This window comes from Lepidochelys kempii, chromosome 6 (assembly GCF_965140285.1).
Source record: "Lepidochelys kempii isolate rLepKem1 chromosome 6, rLepKem1.hap1, whole genome shotgun sequence".
NCBI lineage: Eukaryota > Metazoa > Chordata > Testudines > Cheloniidae > Lepidochelys > Lepidochelys kempii.
The window spans coordinates 104,169,026-104,188,931 of record NC_136385.1 but is presented as its reverse complement, the minus strand read 5'-3'; the positions used below and the strand labels follow the sequence as shown (position 1 = coordinate 104,188,931).

General features: G+C 40.2%; 1 protein-coding gene across 1 annotated transcript in view; it reads left to right on the top strand.

The window, feature by feature from the left end:
- LGMN (legumain) overlaps window positions 1–18,694 on the top strand; it is a 42,102-nt gene extending 23,408 nt beyond the window's left edge. The window contains exons 3-14 of the mRNA XM_073349482.1: window positions 3,027–3,124; window positions 4,253–4,334; window positions 6,867–6,952; window positions 8,913–8,988; window positions 9,591–9,653; window positions 10,668–10,734; window positions 12,099–12,217; window positions 12,907–12,996; window positions 14,119–14,316; window positions 15,036–15,206; window positions 16,324–16,391; window positions 17,892–18,694. Coding sequence (XP_073205583.1) covers window positions 3,027–3,124; window positions 4,253–4,334; window positions 6,867–6,952; window positions 8,913–8,988; window positions 9,591–9,653; window positions 10,668–10,734; window positions 12,099–12,217; window positions 12,907–12,996; window positions 14,119–14,316; window positions 15,036–15,206; window positions 16,324–16,391; window positions 17,892–17,931 — 1,158 coding nt within the window. The 3' untranslated portion in view covers window positions 17,932–18,694. The remainder of the gene's footprint in view (window positions 1–3,026; window positions 3,125–4,252; window positions 4,335–6,866; window positions 6,953–8,912; window positions 8,989–9,590; window positions 9,654–10,667; window positions 10,735–12,098; window positions 12,218–12,906; window positions 12,997–14,118; window positions 14,317–15,035; window positions 15,207–16,323; window positions 16,392–17,891) is intronic.
- The last annotated feature ends 1,212 nt before the right edge of the window (window positions 18,695–19,906 follow it).

The window sequence follows — 19,906 nt, the reverse complement described above, 5'->3', positions numbered from 1 at the left end:
GGAAAATTTCTTAGTTATCTAGGGGTAGAGGAGAATTATTTTGTCCTTAGACCATTAAATCATCAACGGATTGTAGAGCTAAAATAATTTGTTCGTGAGGGAAGTTTCTAAAACAAAATATTAGCGCTTTCCTCATGGAGACACGTATTTTTTATATAAGATCACTTTAATGTACATTGTAATTTCTGTTATAAAAAAGAGATTTAACTATAGCAGTAGTTTGTCTCTTTAAAGAAAATCTGCACATTCATATCCTGTTTATAATAAGGACAAGAGTTTGATTAGAAATTCTGTAGTTTAGCTTTTCACACAACTTGTGTTTACATACCCTTAAGATACTTAGGGTTATTCCACAAGGAATGTAATTAGGCGCGGGAGAATTTGTCCTAGCTCAAAACTGACCAAGTTAATTTTTCAGATGTCAGACCGCATAAATCATAACTAGGCCAAGCACTAAGTCATCTAAGGCCTAATCCAGAGCTCATTGCAGTCAAGGGGAGTCGTCTTCTCCACTGGACTTTGGATCAGGCCTTCAGTGCGTGGGATTTTAGTTTAGATTTCTTTGCAGAAGGCTTTATGTTCCCAGTAACCTTTCAGTGACGTCTATTATGCATAAGAAAACTTTACAAAAACATTCATGTAATGAATGGCTTTTTTCCCCCCCAATCAGGACTTGGAGCAAATTGGATTTTAATTGTACAGAGATGGTACTAATACTGTCAGTAACCATTTCTGTGCTATAATCTAATTGCTCCAAGCCCTGACTGGAAAAAAATTATTTGTATTACCATAGCAGGCATGAGTCCTGGTAATGGACGAGAAGGACCGTGTTGTGCTAGGCCAGCGTTACTCAAATGAGGCCACCGTGGCCACATGCCGCCACCAGGGGCTTTTCTTGCGGTCACAGCCTTCTGGGCTGCGATGGGGGGAGTGCAGAATAGAGCCCTCTCCCACTCCCTGTTGCTCCTGGATGCTGGGGCCAGCAGCAGGGGTTGGGCCCTGCCCCCGTCTGGAGTCACCTGGGGCACAACGCTGGAGGAGCAGGCAGCCAGAGAGTTCCCCACCTTCCCATGGGTGGTGGGGCTCAGGCTTTGGGCTTCAGCCTGGGGTGGCGGGGCAGCAAGCTCTGTCTGTGGGGCTTCAGGCTCCAGCCCTGGGCTCTGGCTGCGCAGTGGCAGGCTCCAGCCACATGGCTTCAGACTCTGTCCCTGGACCCCATCCTCCGGGCCGCGGGGCTTTGGGCTGTGGCCACAGGGCTTCAGTCTCCAGCCCCCCCACTGCCTCCTCAGCCCCATCTCCCCTGGCCCCCTGCTGTCTCCCCCTACCCTCCATACATGGCTTAATTTGCCAGGACTGATTAAGTCTACTGTGAAAAGTGATATTAACAAATATACTGGTATCACTTTTCACAACAGACTTCTAGATAGCAATAAATAAATTGCAATGATTTGGATGTGTATATGTGCATATTTATTTGATTATCCTAAAGCTAATCAAGTATTTTAGGAAAAAGTGAGAGAGTGGCCATCAGCAAGAGTTGGTGGCCACACTCTGAGGCCACCAAAAAATTTGTCCTGAGAACCCATGTTAGGCGATGTACAAATAAAAATATTGTCCCCACCCCAAAAAGCTTACAACCCTAGTATAAGACAATGGATAACAGATGGATATAGACCAGTGGTTCCCAAACTTTTCAGGGTCGTGTCTCCTATTACCCCGGTCTGTACCCCCCCAGAGCCTGCTGGAAGCAGGTCCGTGGCTTGGAGAGGGGGATGCGGACAGGGTGAAGGGGGTTGACGCTGGGGTCACAGCTGGGGGCCGGGCCAGCAACAGAGCTGGGTGGCACTCCCTCCTCACCCCACTTGGGGGCTGGCCCAGGCCTCAGCCACCCCCACCTGAACATTCCTCCATGCCCCCCCTCTCCCCCAGTGGGGTGCCTCCCAGAGTTTGGGGACCTCTGATTTAGACAAATAGATTAGGGTGGCGCAAGGAAACAAAACTCCATTGATTGGCATGATAGGCAGTGGTCTCAGCTGCCAACCCACTGTCAAGATTTTTGTAGGTGGTATTGCAAAGAAAAGTTTTAAGGAGGAATTTGAAGGTGGATAATGAATTAGTTTTGGAGATGTTTACAGGGAGCTTCTCCCAAGCATGGAGGGCAGCCTGGGAGAAAGCACTAATGTGCTTGTTTGAAAGTTTAGCGAGTGGGTGATGGAGGCTGGTATTATTGGCCTATCAAAGGTAAGAATTGACATTTCAGTTGCAAAGGAGAGATAATAGGTAGGTTTGGGGATAGGCTGTGAAGGGCCTAGAAAGTGAATATAAGCAGTTTATGTTCAATGCAATGGAGAAGAAGTCATCAGTGGAGGACTGATGAGAGAGGGATGACGGGGTCAAAGCGGCAGGCTAGTAGAAAGCCATTAAGCCTTTGATGACAGCTGTGTGTTCAGGCTTTCCGGAGGCTCTCAATCCTTCATATTTACAACTAGTTACTGAAAGCCTATGCTGTTGCACGTGTGTCATTCAGAAAGTCATGTGTTTAAAAAAAAAACAAACAAAACAAAACCACACAAACACCTGAAAATGGAGCCCTTGTTTCCCATACACTATGTTGTAGTGAGAAGTATTGCAGTTTGTACATGTTTTCCAAAGTCTGTGCACAGAGCTCGCCCTGGCCGGAGGGACACGCACCTTTTTGCAATCCCCAGCTTCTGTGATCAGCTGCCACATTCCACCTGCCACAGAATCTTTGCACTCCAACATTCCAGCCTGTTCTCACAGGGACCAGTGATGCTAGAATCTGGTGATACTCTGAACAGAAAGAGCTCTCAGCCATGATTATAACTGTTTTCATCCCTTCACACTGACTTAAGACATTTTAGGCTTCAGAGTGACAATTGTGAAATCCTGTTACTTAGATGAGGATGTTGGTCCGGAGTTTCTTTTAGACAAAATCTTATAAAGTGATTTTCTTTTGTTCCCAAAGATTAACAAGGAATTAGCAAGGACATTCTGCTCTATTTCAGGCTGATGTATGCCATGCTTACCAGATTGTACACCGAAATGGAATTCCAGATGAACAGATTATTGTCATGATGTATGATGACATTGCAGAAAATGAGGAGTAAGTGAAGAACATGGCAAGAATATTAAACCATGTATATTTTTTTCTGTTCCATAGTTAACAGTAGTACTTTGTGTGTATGTAGTATCTCAAAAAGAAGAATCCTAAGCACTTCACAGAGTATGTACAGGGACCACTTTAGCCATCACTGAAATGAGTTCACTTTAGGATGTGTACCTTGCAAATTTCTAAATTTCAAGAGTAAGATCCTGATTTCAGTTATGGCAGTGTAAATTCAGAGCTCTGTGGTAACTTACTTTTGCATGTTGTGAAACACATAAACAATCTTAATTTTTATTATACATAGTAAAAATGATCTGTTATGTAGTGTTTTACAGTACAGACATGCCTATATAGTGTGGATATCTTTAAGGGCCTTTGTCAGCCTGTTTAGTCCCCAAAGCATACTTTCCATAAAAAAGGAAATTCCCATGCATCATCTGATTTGGTACCTTTGACCATATTTGCCTTTATAATACAACCAGCTCTTACATTGCACTTTTCACCAGTAAATATTGAAATGCTTTATAAAGGAGGTCAATATTTATGTGCAGCTGCACCCAGTTTCAGTGATGGCCCTTCACTCTGGACTAATTTCAACACTCAGCTCTTACTTTTGGTTCCTAGAAGCTGTGTGGGCACAGTGACAGCCACACCTTAGTCAGCTGCCTTAATTGATAAACAGAATTAGGTGACACTAGCTGGTTAATATTTTGCTATCAGTGTCTGCAATTACACAGCACTGGCAATGGTTCAGGTGTCAAAAGAGAATAAAACCGTTTCAAAGCAGAACCAAAGCAAGGGCTACTTGAAGCACCTAAACTGATAAATCCAGGGATTGTAGCCATGACGGACCATGTCCTGCATCCTCAGAACAATTTACCTGGTCTTGCCACTGCGTTCATGGGGCTTGAGCTGGGCATATGTAATTGATAAGGCACAAAGACCTCCACATGATTGTTCAAAAATCAGTTTTAAAGAGGTGATGCTTTTGTAAATAAATATGTACAAATATTTGGGCTTGATCTTGTCGACATTTCATGACCTTTTAATATTTTTCTAGTTAATTTGTTGGCGCTATACGGCATATGAATTATTCTTAATACATGTGTCCAACTTAATTTTCAGAAATCCAACCAAAGGCATCATCATCAATAGACCCAATGGCACAGATGTGTACAAGGGAGTGCCAAAGGACTATGTACAAGAGGTAGGACTGAAGTAGTCTCTATTATTCAACCAATATGTTTGAGATTTAACATTACCTAGTGACCCAAGTAAATCTTTTTTCACCCCCAGACTGTTAGATATTCTCTAATACATTTAATATTAAGCCTCTGGTTGATACAAAGCACTGGAGGGTGTTCATCCAGTTAGATGGCTTGGCCAACCTTTCCTAACTAGGATGTAAACAGAGGGCATATTAAAATGGAGCAGAAACTATAGCAATAGACTGTTCCATTATTTCTGCACCATACTCAGAGTGAGGGGAGGGAAAATCTTACAATTAAAAAAAAATCATCAATAACTCAATATGTAAACATGTCCTGATTAAATTTAACTGTAGTTTATGGCTCAGTACCCCAATATCTGAGTGATTTACAAGTTGCTACTAAAAGTATGCTACACTGCATACTCCTTACTGTGGGATATAGAGTATGTACACTGCATGCTCCCCTAGCATAGGTCTGAAGAGCAGTGTAGATGGTGAAGCACTGCTTAGGTGAGTAGGGTGAGGACAAGCCTGAACTCTGTGGGTATATACTCTACACAGCTCTACATGTCCAAGCAGTGCCTCCCATCTACATTGCTATTTTTAGCAGTGTAGTGTCCCTCTGTCTCCCTGCTGCCAGAGTCTTTCTGTGCCACAGAGGAAGGTTCTGGCATTGGAGAAGTGCTCTGGTGCGGGGAGGCAGCAGGTAAGGGCTCTGGAAGCTCCCATCTGTCTCTCCCCTGCCAGAGCCTTTCCTTCCCACAGTGAAAGGCTCTGGCAGTGGGGAGCTGCCAAAGTCTTTCCCTTCTGCCTCCCCACTGCCAGAGCCTTTCACTGCTGTGTGTAGCTGCACACCACAGTGGACACAGCGTGCTTTTTACTGTGGCATGTAGCTACACATATCCTACACGCTGCCACCAGTGGTGTGCCATGTAGACATACTTAAATTGGAGGTAGTCTCAGAGATCTGCGTATGCCACCACAAAGGCTGTTGCAAAGAGCTATAAAAACAGCACTTAAATTTCTGTTCATACTGTCACCTGAGTGCTTATCTTCTCTACACTTCATTGAAAGTAATCATTAACTTTTCAAATAAAGGCATTCCTAACTTTGTTAAAAAAAAAAAAGTTATTTATTTCACTGAATCCTGCCAGTAGTTTGAGACTTCTACTGGATAATTAATATTGTTTAGCAAATGTGGCTTAGGTTTTGTACTTGTTTAACTGGAAATGAGCAGCAGTAGCCCTTTGGTATCAGCTTAAATGGCAAGAACTTTTTGACAGAGTGAAATCTACTTAAAGGGATTGAGAAAAATCAGTTGCTTAACAGAGGAGGATCAGAACTGTATTGGATATAATAAATTTGGGATACTTTCAGGCAGTCTCCCATGAGAGGAGATCACCTACTAACGGTGACGAGAAGTATAGGTTTCATTGTATTTTACACGTGCAATGACTGGAGCGTTTTCCTAGCTTCCTTCACTATGACTGTTGCCTGATTTCCAAGAGCAGTCATGATCTAACAAACTGCAGTGAGTGACCATCATGATTAAGGACTTGTCTACACCAGAAAGTTGTACTGGCATACTCCAAGGTATAAATTTAAACAGATACCAGTTATACCGGTATAACTATGTACATGCTTATTTTGGAATAGGTGTCTTTTTTCAGTTTAGCTTATGTCGCTTTAGAAGGAGGTTAAGCTAAACCAAAGAACCACTTTTATTCCAAAATACCTGCCCACATTGGGGTTTATACTAGTGTATCTATATCATTTTAGGTATACTGGTATAATTATACTTGTGGCACCTTAGAGACTAACCAATTTATTTGAGCATAAGCTTTCGTGAGCTACAGCTCACTTCATCGGATGCATACTGTGGAAACTGCAGAAGACATTATATACACAGAGACCATGAAACAATACCTCCTCCCATCCCATTCTCCTGCTGGTAATAGCCTATCCAAAGTGACCACTCCCCTTACAATGTGTATGATAATCAAGTTGGGCCATTTCCAGCACAAATCCAGGTTTTCTCACCCCCCCCCCCCCAAATTCACTCTCCTGCTGGTAATAGCTTATCCAAAGTGACCACTCCCCTTACAATGTGTATGAAAATCAAGGTGGGCCATTTCCAGCACAAATCCAGGTTTTCTCATCCCCCCACCCCCACGAAAGCTTATGCTCAAATAAATTGGTTAGTCTCTAAGGTGCCACAAGTACTCCTTTTCTTTTGGCGAATACAGACTAACACGGCTGTTACTCTGAAACCTGGTATAATTATACTGGTATAGCTAATAAAACTTTCCTGTATAGACAAGCCCTTACAGGAAAAAAAAAAGCTGCATATGAAGATCAGTAATAATGGTTATCATAGGAACCAGCTCCCAAAGCCCACCCCAACAGCATTCCTCTGCATTGTAAAACACTTGTTGGTTCTGTCTGACAGAACCAGCCTGTCTAGGTGAGTAGATAAGGTTGACTGTTACTGCGCTTCATATTTAATTTTAAAACTCTCTTAATCTGTAGGATGTTACTCCAAAAAATTTCCTTGCTGTTCTAAGAGGTGATGCTGAAGCAATGAAGGGCATAGGATCAGGAAAAGTATTAAAAAGGTAACATAAAAGTTGTGTTCAGGAAATGATAAATCATATCACATGGGTGGACACTCATGTGCTGATGTTGAGTAATGGGATTTAAATGCAATCTTAGTTATATTGTTGTCCAGACTGAGGATTAGCAAGACTGGTCAATGGCTATTCTACATCTTTGGAATTAGTAATGTGACAATTCTACTTTTTTAGCAATCTAGTATCAAAAAGTGTGTCTGTATCTGATGGATACCAAATATAGTGTGGACTGAGATCTAGATATCCACAATAGAGAGCAACTTGACCATTGCAGACAAGTTGGTGGAGAGAGAGGGGAACTCTGGCATTGGAATCAGGTGGAAGAAAGGAGAAAAGTTACAGAGCTGGACTGTATTTAAATTGGTCATTGCCACAGAGCTGTAGTCATGTGAGGCTTTGCCTACATAACTCAGGCTTAAAATATTCAGTGTATAAATACAAGATTAGAAGCGCTGAGAAGGGTTCTGAGCTTTTATTAATGAATATTTTGCTGTACTACTGCAAAATTGCTCAACTGGAATGAGGTCTAAAAGGTGAACACAGCTAAACATTTCATTAGCCAAATTAAAAATTGCAGTTAGGCCCATGGCTACTCATACATGGGCATTTTCAACCTGCCTCCCTCTTCCCCCCCACATAGTTGTAAGTAAGGGAGTGGATGTGCGGTGGTCCCAACATTTATTGCTACTCAGTAAGAAGACAGTTAACCTTACTTGCATCCATGCATAGTTGCCATTTGCATGAATGGAACAATCTTCTGATCCCTGCGGCAGACTACACAATGTCTTCTGAGATCAAGGCCTTTAAGTATCCAATACACAAAGAATTTCAGAACCAGACTAGTACAAAAAAAAATGTGAATTAAATAAATAAATAAAATAAATAAAAAACAAATTTTAGCAGAATAGAGAAATAGTTGAATCCTAAATTGGATAAACACAACCATATAATTCAGAGCAGCTTGGCCACATTGTAATTGTGTGAAGAAAGACTCTCATTAAGGGTCTTAACAACAATGAAGAATCTTTAGAATCTCTTCCTATTATTGCTATATCTTTTAGGTATGGAAGTCCTTTGTTAACTGTGTCTGGTACTGGCCTACAATATTCCAGATACATCAGGGGAAGATGAAAACCCATAATGCATCTGGTCGTATTGTGCATTACTGTACAGATGGCTTGTCTACACTTGAAACGCTACAGCAGCCCAGCTGTAGCTGCACCACTGTGGCACTTCAGTGTAGACACTATTTATGCTGATGGGAAGGATTCTCCCATCAGTGTAGGTAATCCACTTTAATAGAGCATCAAGGATTAGAAGGCTAAAAATCCCATATTTGAGTACATTGCATTCTTTGAACACATTTAAAATGTACCAGTGTTTTCTGATATTTTCAGCACATATTTATGAAGCTGAACTAGATTAACCTGAAATTAAAAATAATCATGGAAATAGCTATTGATTCTCAGGTTTTATAAAACTATTTTACAAAAGCTTAATCTGGGACTAAAATGACCCAAAATGTTTATATTACAAGAATAAGACACTTAAATCCATTTACATTGCTAGTGTGAAAATTCTGAGTCTCTTAAAAGACATAAAATCATACAATTGTAGGACTGGAAGGGCCCTTGAGAGGTCTTCTAGTCCAGTCCCCTGCACTCACGGCAGGACTAAGTATTATCTAGAAAGACCATCCCTAACAGGTGTGTGTTTTGTTCAGTTCAGGATTCTGGCTTCCTACTGCATTCCTTTTCTACTCATCCATCTCTTCCCATAAGTATCCAAAGTGTAGTACGTAATTTAAAAAGGCGGTATAGATGAGACTACATCTTCTGATTTATCTTCACAGATACCAGCATGTCTCAATACTATAACAGGTTTTTATGTAAAGATTAAGCTGAAATGTTTAGAAAGTCAGTTGTTTCTGAATTTCTCTTGGCAGTGGTCCCAAGGATCATGTGTTTGTTTATTTCACTGACCATGGAGCCCCTGGACTACTGGCTTTTCCTAATGATGATGTAAGCATTTTATTTTGAACATTTTTAAAGTTACCATAAAAATAAATATTTCTAAATCTAAATTTCTTAACACACTATTTTTTCTTGGAAAGAATATAAGGGGCCATGTTCTGATCTCCCACTTTACACCAGATCTCAGTCTGGGACATGATATAAAATAGAATACTTAATGTTTGAAAGCTGAGGTCTAGACAGACTATTTATTTGTTGTGTGATTTTTATTGCTTAGCTTTGCAGTGCATCATTCAGACCTTTGTGGGTATGATTATTCATCTTGCACACTGTAGTAAATACTGTAACCTCTGTTTCCCCGGGGGGGGGGAAACATTGAGGGTAAAAAATATAACTCCATGTTAAATTTGGACTTGATGATCACAGACTACAGTAAATCACTTATTTAAGTACAAAAGGGGTACAAGTGTGGATTAAATATTCAAGCAACTCTCTTGTGAACTCTAACAATGAAAATATTTATATCTCCAAACAATTAGAAGCAGTAATATATAAAAAGTAGGAATCATTTATTCTGATGAAATTAGTTTCTTCCCTTATTTATTTTGCTGAATTATGGTGGTATTAAAAAAAGTGTTCTTATTTTACAGCTCCATGTAAAGGACTTGAACAAGACCATTTATTACATGTACCATAACAAAAAATACCAAAAGGTAAACAACAGTTTATCAGATATGAAATTAATAGAGGAACTAATGCAGAGGAAGCATCTTTGTGACATCTTTGGCTGCACTTCCTTCAATTGTTTAAACAATAAAATCATAGTTGTTGAAGAGGAAGATGATTCAAAGCCTGAAATTTAGATGGATTGCCCATCTAAATGGGATATATATTCCATTTTTGGACTGTCTTCAATTGCTTACTTTCCAGTTGTAGCATGTGATTTATTTGGATCAATGTTGAAAGGTTTCATATCCTGATTTAGCAAAGTCCTGTGACTCCCATATACTTTGATCACCAGTAGAGTTGAAAAACACCCACTATCACTTCACTCCTGCTTCTTTTGCTTTGTTCACCCTTGACCCTGTGTATTATTACTGTAGGAACCCTGTGTATATCTTGTGATTCACTGCTGGTTATTGTTACAAAATAACAAGTCAGCTGAGGATAAAGGGATACTTACAAAAGCTAACATTTAAATTAAACAACCCACCACTTCTTTTATCTAAGTGGTTTCTATTCCCATTTCAGCACAGGTGAAGTCACTTAGAGCAAAGAAAACTAATTGGTATCTATAGCTGTTTGTTAGATTACCTTCTTAAATAAACTTTTTATTAATCATGTCAGAGTACTAGTTAGTTGTGTTTAGGTCTGTATAAGTGGTGGTGATGTCTCAAAAATACTGAGGCTACAGCCAACTCAGAATGGTATACTATTTCCAGTTTAAAAAAGCTGACCAGCTAGTTGAATTCTGCTTGAATTAGCAAAAAGATCCATGTGAGATGTACATAGAAAAGTCATTAAGAAACCTTTTTAATGCAATTTTCTTTACTTGTTTCAGTTTTTCAAAGCAGGAAGTGAGCTAATTTGCCTTTATGTGTAGGACTATGTGTAGTGTGCTGTTTTAGTGGATTATCAGTAAGGACCAGATTAATTAGCGTCTGAAAGGAGTTGAAACTCTTCTCCAGCCCACTGTTTTTTCCTAACGTGTCTCACTTATTCTGCAGCTGGTGTTTTACATTGAAGCATGTGAATCTGGATCAATGATGAACCATTTGGCTGATGATATCAATGGTAAGTGATCAGTCAGCTTTTTGGCCTGGCATTTCCTAGCTTGAAATGGTCAAAATTTCTTGTGGCCAATGTGCTGCATATCCTGACTTGATCAGAAGTGTGGAGGGCAGTCCTGGGATTATTGCACCCACCTTCATGTAGAGGTTTAGCAGAGTATCAGGACTGTTGGATTCTGTCATTAGCTCTGCCACCAACTCGAGACTTGGTTTTTGACAACCTCTGTTCTCTTCAGCCATCTGCAAAATGGTGTGTTACTCACCTACCCTCAAAGACAAGTTGCAAGGGTTAATTGATTATTTGTTAAGCATTTTAAGAATGTACCATGGAAAGAATTATGAAATGCAAACTGTTAAAAAGGCAATAAAGTCTTCAGTTTTGGTGTCCTGCTTTTCACCAGATTCTAACTCTTTTCTGCCTGAAACAAAATGACTTGTATATACAAAGAAATAACTATTGTTATATTGGTATCACAAATGCTACATTCAACTTCCTTCAAAAATTCCTGCAAACATACAAAATATGCCATGCTATGTCTTTAGCTACTGAGGTCTTTTGGGTGTCTGAATTTTTCAGAGCTAGGATTAGGCTTCCTGTCCCAGTAATGGGATAACTTGCGGAGTGTTTTGAACTGGTATCCCATTGTGTTAGAAAATACTTGATTGGTAATAGAACATTGTTGGATGGAGCTGTTCTAAAGATTTTTTTTTTTTTTACCTTAGTATGCTCACTGAAGAGTGTTAATAATGTACAGTATTACTCCAGTGGCAGTGTTTTCTGGAAAAGAGGAATTTCAGGGATATTAAATGAGACAAGGTGTGGGTGAGGTCGTATCTTTTAGTTTTACACTGAAGAAGAGCTTTCTGTAGCTCAAAAGCTTGTTTCTCTCACCAACAGAAGTTGGTCCAATAAAAGATTAAACCTCACCCATCTTGTCTCTGTAATAACCTGGGACTGACAGGGCTACAACAACACTGCATAGGGACATTCAATGTTATTCCAAATCAAATATCAAATTAATACCAATTGTTAGCATGCAGAATAGGCAGTTCAGCTGATCAGTTAAGAATCTATCCTTCAACTAAGATAGCGTTTGTATTTGCAGTGTTTTGAATAGAAGCTTTTGATCAAAGCCTCTTTCCCCAACCTACACATTCTTCATTATGTGCTCACAATAGAACACACAGTTGGTAAAAGAAAAAGAGCTTTTTCAGTGGCACCAACAGCAACTGTGGACAAAATATTAGCAAGCTGATTTTTCAATTCAAAGCACTGAAGTAAATGAATAAAATCCATGACATTCAGACAAGTATAGCAGACAGTTAAGTACCACTTAAATAACGACTGCTCTTCCATTTGTCTGACAGTTTATGCAACTACTGCTGCCAATCCTAGGGAGTCTTCTTATGCATGTTACTATGATGATAAGAGACAGACCTACCTAGGTGACTGGTACAGTGTCAACTGGATGGAAGATTCTGATGTGGTAAGTTACTTAGATCAAGTATTTGGTGCTTTAAATTTAAGACAATTATAAAGCTTTAAGCATTACAGTTTTTCTTTATACAAGTGTTTTTTATCCTTTAGGTTTTATTTAAGATTAAAAATTGTTTAAATTCTTAATCATTAGTAATGTGGAACTGGATGGCTTGTATACTTAAACACTTTACTGACCAATTCAATATTTGTGCAAGTTGTTCATTTGGACATCTTTAAATTTAGTTCAGAAACTTAATTCCTCTTTGGTGGGTGTTGAAGTGGAAAAAGTTAGAAACAGCCTAGCCACTAATTTTGAGTTCACTTAGCTTGAAGTTACTAATTTGGGGCAACATCATGGCAAGCTTTTGAACATGAATCTCAAAGTGCAATTACTGAACAGTGTATCCAGGTTTCCTTAATGAACCTTAAATATGAACAAAAGTGTTGTTTTGAACCAAATTTACAGTAGTAACGAAACACTTTAGGGATTTTTTACTGCAGTTGAGAAGATGTCATAGAATCTCAATTTCACCCAAGTTTCCTAACGTTTCATTTAATCTCTTTTGAAGTGCTAATAGCCATTGCCCTGGTATTCACCTCCTGCTCAGGGGGAAGCTAAGGCTCTTCTAAATTTTCCTTGCATTTTTACAACAGCCATATTTTGATGTCTATAAACATATAGATTTCTTCATGCAGGAGGATCTGAAAAAAGAAACTCTCCATAAGCAATTTCTGATAGTAAAGAAACACACCAACACCAGCCATGTGATGCAATATGGAAACAAAGTGAGTATTCATTTAAGTGGTTTCCAGGTCAAGTCCTTCCCATATATTTTAATCCCTTCAAAATTGCTGTACCCTGATGAGGGGACAAATCCTCAGCTTCTGAATATCTACCTGAAAAACTAAAGCCTGCTCAAAAGCTAGAGAAGCAGAACGCAAGATCTGAATTTTGTAGCTCAGGCCTGTAGCCACTCATATCTAGAACTGCAGGCATTCAGTCTCTGCATTTACTCTTCAGATTGGAAAGTGCAAGACAGGAACCAAGAATTTCTCATTTCTCCCTCTCTACCCCCCTGTCCACAGCAGTTTGTCCTTCCTTCTACACAGTGAACCTTACTCCTTCCTAATTCTCTGCTCACACCCTCAGAAGGGCCAGTAGCCATTTGCTGCTCCTCAGCCCCTCAACCTTTATGGGCATCTTGAGCACAGAGTTTCATGCTAGCCTCCTAGCTACTCTTTTGTTCTCTGCTGTTGCTGTGGTCACGATTGCCTTGAGGCCTGATGAGAAAGCAGGGCATAGTGACCAGGCATGCAGAATAGAATGGGAAATTCCTGGTCAGGTTTGCTTTCTTGCATCAGACCTCACCTGGCTCTCTTCTCCTACATGGATATAGCAAAAAGAAATGTGGTCTATGGGCTAATGCAGGGAACGGAGCGTGAGGACACAAGGGTTCTCTTCATGATGCTGATTTAACCTCCCAATGCTTCACTTTACCCATCCATAAAAGGGGTGTATTAGACATATTGCCAGAGTATTGTGAGCCTTAATAAATGATAATAAAATGCTTTGAGCTCTTTGGGTAGAAGGTGCCATAAACTGGCAAGTTATTCATAAACGCAATTGAAAGCATCTTATCCCATTGTACTAATAAAATGATTTTCTGACATGGTCTTCAATCTGTAAAGTTCAAGCTGTTCAACCTGATGGCCTTTTGCCTTAGGGAACTTTGAAAATGAAGATTAGCCACTTTTAAGGCAACCTACTGCTTGTAAAACAATACTTACCTTCATGTGCCTTCCGTAGCCAAGCGAGTTTAGAAAATTAACAGGCTTGCATGGCAACACAAAGGACCTCTATCTAGCAGAGATGTTTAACCTTTGTGTGTTTTTCTTTCTAATGTGCAGAGCATCTCTTCTATGAAAGTGGTGCAGTTTCAGGGCATGGGAAGGAAATCCACTCCTATTTCACTGCCCCCAGTGGCACACTACGATCTCACTCCTAGTCCTGATGTGCCTCTTGAAATCATGAAACGGAAGCTGTTGGCTACCAATGATATTTATGAGGCTAAGAAGATTGCAGGGGAGATGAAAACACATCTAGAGGTAAAGCTAAAAATTCTGACAGATTCAGTTCCATTATATGGATGTAAATCAAAAGTAACTCCAGTGTGACTCATGGAGTTACTGCAAATTGACCCCAATTAATGCAAAAATACATCTTATACCAGTAACAGCCATTCTGATATTTTTCTCCACAATTATTTAAACTTCCGAGATCTTTAGACAAGGCATCTTACCAAACGGGAATATAAACATGCAAAAACTAACCTACTAGATTGTACTGCCAGTGGTTCTACCACTAGGGGATATCCTCTCGCCCCCATAATTCTTGCACAAGAAAACCATACTTCAGAATGACTGCTTACTTTAGCCTTTCAGAGATCAGACTTTCTCCGAAATCTCTCTAATATCATTATTGAAGAGCAAATACATTTTCCCAGAAAGCTGCTACAGCAAGTCTAGTCACGATTACTGTATGTTTCTCCCCCTTTTTGCAGGGAGAACTAATAGGTTAAATGGAGGCTCTATTGGAAGCCCACAACCTGTAACCTTTCTGATTTCCCTTCTTATTTGTTCATGTTTTATTAAGGGGCTGGCCCAAAAGGGACTGCAAGTTCAATGTTATTTCTTTTAGAAAACAGGGTATTTTTTAAAAGCCCAAGGGTTTGGTTTTTTTGAAAGAAGGAAGTGGCATTCAGTTAATAGTCTCCAAATTAGGGTCAGGAAAAGCACATTGTAAGTTGTCTTTGCTTTGTGTACAGGCTAAACGGATTATTCAGGAATCCATGCGAAAGATCATATTCTTCGTAACAGCATCCAAGGAGCGAACTGAGCAAATTCTGTCAGACAGACTGACCATCAGTGACTATGACTGCTACCAGTCAGCAGTGAATTACTTCAAAGCCCACTGCTTCAACTGGCACTCTCCCTTGGTAAGTGTAACATTAGCAAAAAAAACCCAATAGATTTGTCAGTTGGACAAGCACAGCTGCCAAGATGTTCTTTCAAAGTCAGTTTTTACCAAAAAAGAAAATTGGGATTATTGAACACCCCTGTATTTTCACTTTAATAAAACTTGAGAAACATTTTCAGAAGTAAAAGGAAAGACACTCCGTCTGCAAGCAACCATCTACAAGTAACAAGATGATCAAAATAGAGGAAGGATTTCCTTCCCTCCTTTTACTGTTTTCTCCTTGCCTTTCACGTGTAACAGGACATTCAATATTGGTTTTTAATCAACTCAATGCAATTAACAGCAGCCTTGAAATATAGTACCTAATGTATATAATTATATCCTACAAAGAAATCCCCTTGACTGTATGTTGTACACTACCTGTGACCGCCTACTACATATTATTTGGTTCTTGTTGAGTTCACAGACATAGTTTTTGAGAGCTTTACTACAAATAATTACTTTTGTTACAGTAGTATCCAAGTCTCAGTCACTGTGCAGTGCCCCATTGAGCTAGGCACTGTACAAACAAGTAACAGAGAAATCGGTCCCTGTCTCAAAGAACTCACAGTCTAGGTGTCACACAAGACAGATGCAGAAAACAGACAAATGGATGGGTTGAGAGGATGCAGCAACCATAAAACAGAATTTAGTGGAAAAAGCAGAAGTCTTAAGTCATCACTTGTCTAATCTATGAAGCACTGAGAGTGCTCAGCACTGTACATGAGACAAAAGCAGCTATGCTCTCTGCCTTAAGGAGCTTACAATCTAGAGACACCATCCAACACAAGGGGAGGTCATATTAGTCTACATTAGAGTTGTGGTTTCATTCACATTGGTTAGAATTATGAGTCTTGCATAAGAAGGGAATCTGCAGTGAGATCTGAATAAAGAAGATGGAATTAAGGACATTGTATGGCTGAAGGTGCAATGAAAAGTGTGAGAGAGGGGTAACTTTGGTCTGATGTTGGAATATTCCAACAAGGATAGAAATCATTGGTGTTAACAGCATCTACAAAGCTCTTTTACTTCTATCTTAAATAAAAAGAGGCTGGGATTTGACATGGAAATGGTTAATGTTCTTTGTTCAATTGCAGTATGAGTATGCTCTGAGACAGCTGTATGCCTTGGTCAGCGTTTGTGAAGGAGGATATCCTATTGACAGGTAATTCAGCTTGCAATAGCAGCCTTATTTATTGCCTTATATGCCACGCTGATTAGGTCTCAGCTGGAGTTTTGTATCCAGTTCTGGGTGCCACATTTGAGGAAAGATGTGGACAAATTGGAGAAAGTCCAGAGAAGAGCAACAAAAATGATTAAAGGTCTAGAAAACATGACCTATGAGGGAAGATTGAAAAAACTGGGTTTGGTTAATCTGGAGAAGAGAAGACTGAGGGGGGACATAACAGTTTTCAAGTACAAAAAAGGTTGTTGCAAGGAGGAAGGTAAATTGTTCTCATTAAGCTCTGAGGATACAAGAAGCAATGGGCTTAAATTGAAGCAAGGGCAGTTTAGGTTCAACATTCGGAAAAACTTCCTAATTGTCACGGAAGTTAAACACTGGAATAAATTGCCTAGGAATGTTGTGGAATCTCAGTCATTGAATATTTTAAGAGTAGGTTAGACAAACAACTGTCAGGGATGGTCTAGATCAGTGTTTCTCAAATGTGGCCTCCTGGGCTGTGATGTGGGGAAGGCAAAGTAGAGCCCTCTCCCACTCCCTGTTGCTCCTGGTTGCTGGGGCCAGCAGCAGGGGTTGGGCCCTGCCCCCATCTGGAGTCACCTGGGGCCCAATGCTGGAGAAGCAGGCAGCCAGTGAGTTCCCCACCTTCCCATGGGTGGCGGGATTCAGGCTTTGGGCTTCAGCCCTGGGGTGGCAGGGCAGCAAGCTCTGTCTGTGGCGCTGCAGGCTCCAGCCCTGGGCTCTGGCTGTGCATGGCTTCAGGCTCTGTCCCTGGACCCCATCCTCCAGCTGCGGGGCTTTGGGCTGTGGCTGCAGGGCTTCAGGCTCCAGCCCTTCACTGCCTCCGGTAGCCCCGTTTCCCCAGACCTTCCATCCATGGTTCAATTTGTCCCCAGGCTTGCCAGGGCTGATTAAGTCTGCTGTGAAAAGTGAAACTTGTATGTTTATTAATATCACTTTTCACAGCAGACTTACTAACTAGCAATAAATAAATTACAATGATTTGGACGTGTATCTATGCATATTTACTGACACTGCTATTTTTAGCATTGTAGCAGTGCCTCCCTGCTGCTGGAGTCCTTCCACACCACAGGGAAAAGCTCCAGAAGTGGGGAAAAGGCTCTGGCAGCTTCCCACTTCAGAGCCTTTCCCTGCTGTCTCCCTCCACCAGAGCCTTTCATTGACACATGTAGCTACACACTGCAATGCAGACACAGCCCGTTTTTCCCTGCGGTGTGTAGATACACATATCCTACCCTGTCACAAGAGATGTGCAGCATAGCCGCAGCCTGAATCTTAAAATGGCAAGACTGTTTTTGAAAAGGCATCTCTACCATAACTAGTCTTTATTTACATTATGGATGCAGATACCCAATGAGTAGATACTAATTTCCTTATTTAAAACTATCACATTAAATGAATCTAAATAAGGAGAGACTATGATGTATTTATAATTGTTGTTGTCGTCGTCATCTGTTGCAGAATACAACTGGCCATGGACCATGTGTGCCTTGGATATTAATGGAAACAACATTCCCATTAATAATCCTTACTAAAAGCGATAGCCTTTTTTTGACACTGTAATCATCAGGACTACAACTGCATGCAAAGAGAAGAGAAATGTCAACCACTATATCAGTTTTAAGTAACGCAGTGGGAGCGGTGTTGGACACCACTGAACAGATTCAGCTCTTAAAAGCCTCCCATCTGACATTATGGACTTTATTGCATCCCCTTAGTATTTCGGATATAACTGGTGTTCTACAAAATGCATTTGGGCAGGGTTACTGTTACCCATGCAGCACTTGAAATGGAAATGGTTTGTTTCAAAGCCCAAAGCAGGCTACAGTAGCATCATTTTTAAGAGTCTCCAGTTGAACACTACACACAGTCTATTGGGGATCCTAACTTTATGATTAAAATTTGATCTTTAATTATTTTGCATTTGAAACTTGATGAATACTAATTAGCTTTAAAAAGTGGGGGGTTTATTATTAATGAATTATGTTTCCAGTGACTATTTGCAAACTGGTTGAAAAATGAAGAAGCCATAGTTTGTACATCAAGCTCTAAATCCTTAACGGTATAAAGAAATCAGTTGTACTTGAGAATTATCCAATTTGTAAATTGAATGGGCATAAAGTTGCACTGTTTCCCAAAGAATAAAAAAAATGGTCTAATTCTGTAACTTTTAGCACCATTATGTAAGTGTTATGTACACACAAGTCTGCAGGAGATGGTACAGCACTTGGAATTATCTTTGAATAAAAAGAAAGTTGAATGTCCCATGGGCCTTTAAGGCATTATGCTGTTGTGTCTTAACAAAAAACTTGTTTCAGGAGCTAAGTAGAAGCTTGTACATTTTGTGTGACTGACTGAAATGAACTTCCAAACTCTACACTTATAACCTGCTTAAAACACATACACTTTCCTCTCTTAAACAGTGTCCCAAACACTTACTTGAAGAAGCCACTTTCTACTGAGATGTCTCAGTGAGTCATAAGCTGAGAGACAGCTATATCAAATTATAAAGTGCTTTGTAATAGTTTAAAATTCCCCATACCTTTCTTCCCTGTTCTTCATGTCCAGAGTACCATTGGAGTACTTCTCAAAAGAATGCTATAGATTGGATTACCAGACCTCCTTTTGCTCTTCTTGGAAAGGGAATGGGTGTGGGGGAAAAAACTAGGCCATTGTTTGGGGTGTGGTGTGGTTGGGAATTCTGGGTAGCCCTTCTGATAGGGGCAGGAGTTGCTTGAAATTCCATTTATATAGGGAGGAGCAAGCTAGAAGCATTGCTCCACCCTCAGGTTTCTGCTGCCTCCTGAAGAAAGGGTATAAGAGACAAGTTCCAGAGCATTTTTTAGAATAGGTGGTGATAGACGTAGGGTTTGTAAGAATCTATGCTTCAGTGTACATGAAAGAAGAATTAAGCCTTCATTCTTGCCTAAACATCAGCCTTCCTTTCCACCCCCCTTGTGTCTTTTCAGTTGTAAAACTTTTACAGATGGTAAAAGTCTAAAAATAAAAATGAGACCACAGAATTTCAAAAGGCATGAAACATCCCTATCAGCATTATGGCTCCCTGAGTTAATAGCGATAGAAGGAAAGAAGTGACGTTTGAAGACCATACAAAATAAGGCCCCAATCCTGCAAGCTTTTACATGCTCACAGATCCATACACTTGTCTGGAGTCCCACTGAAGGCAGTGGGGTCTAGCTGCATGGAAAAGCTTGCAGGTAGGGGGGCTGTGAGACCAGCATATTGTGGCAAGCATCCAAATTCCCTTCAAAACAGCAGTGAAAACAAAAGTTTCAGAGTAGCAGCCGTGCTAGTCTGTATCCGCAAAAAGAACAAGTGTACTTGTGGCACCTTAGAGGCTAACAAATTTATTAGAGCATAAGCTTTCATGGGCTACAGCCCACTTCACTGGATGCATAGAATGGAACCTAAAGTAAATAGATACATATAAAGAAAAGGAGTACTTGTGGCACCTT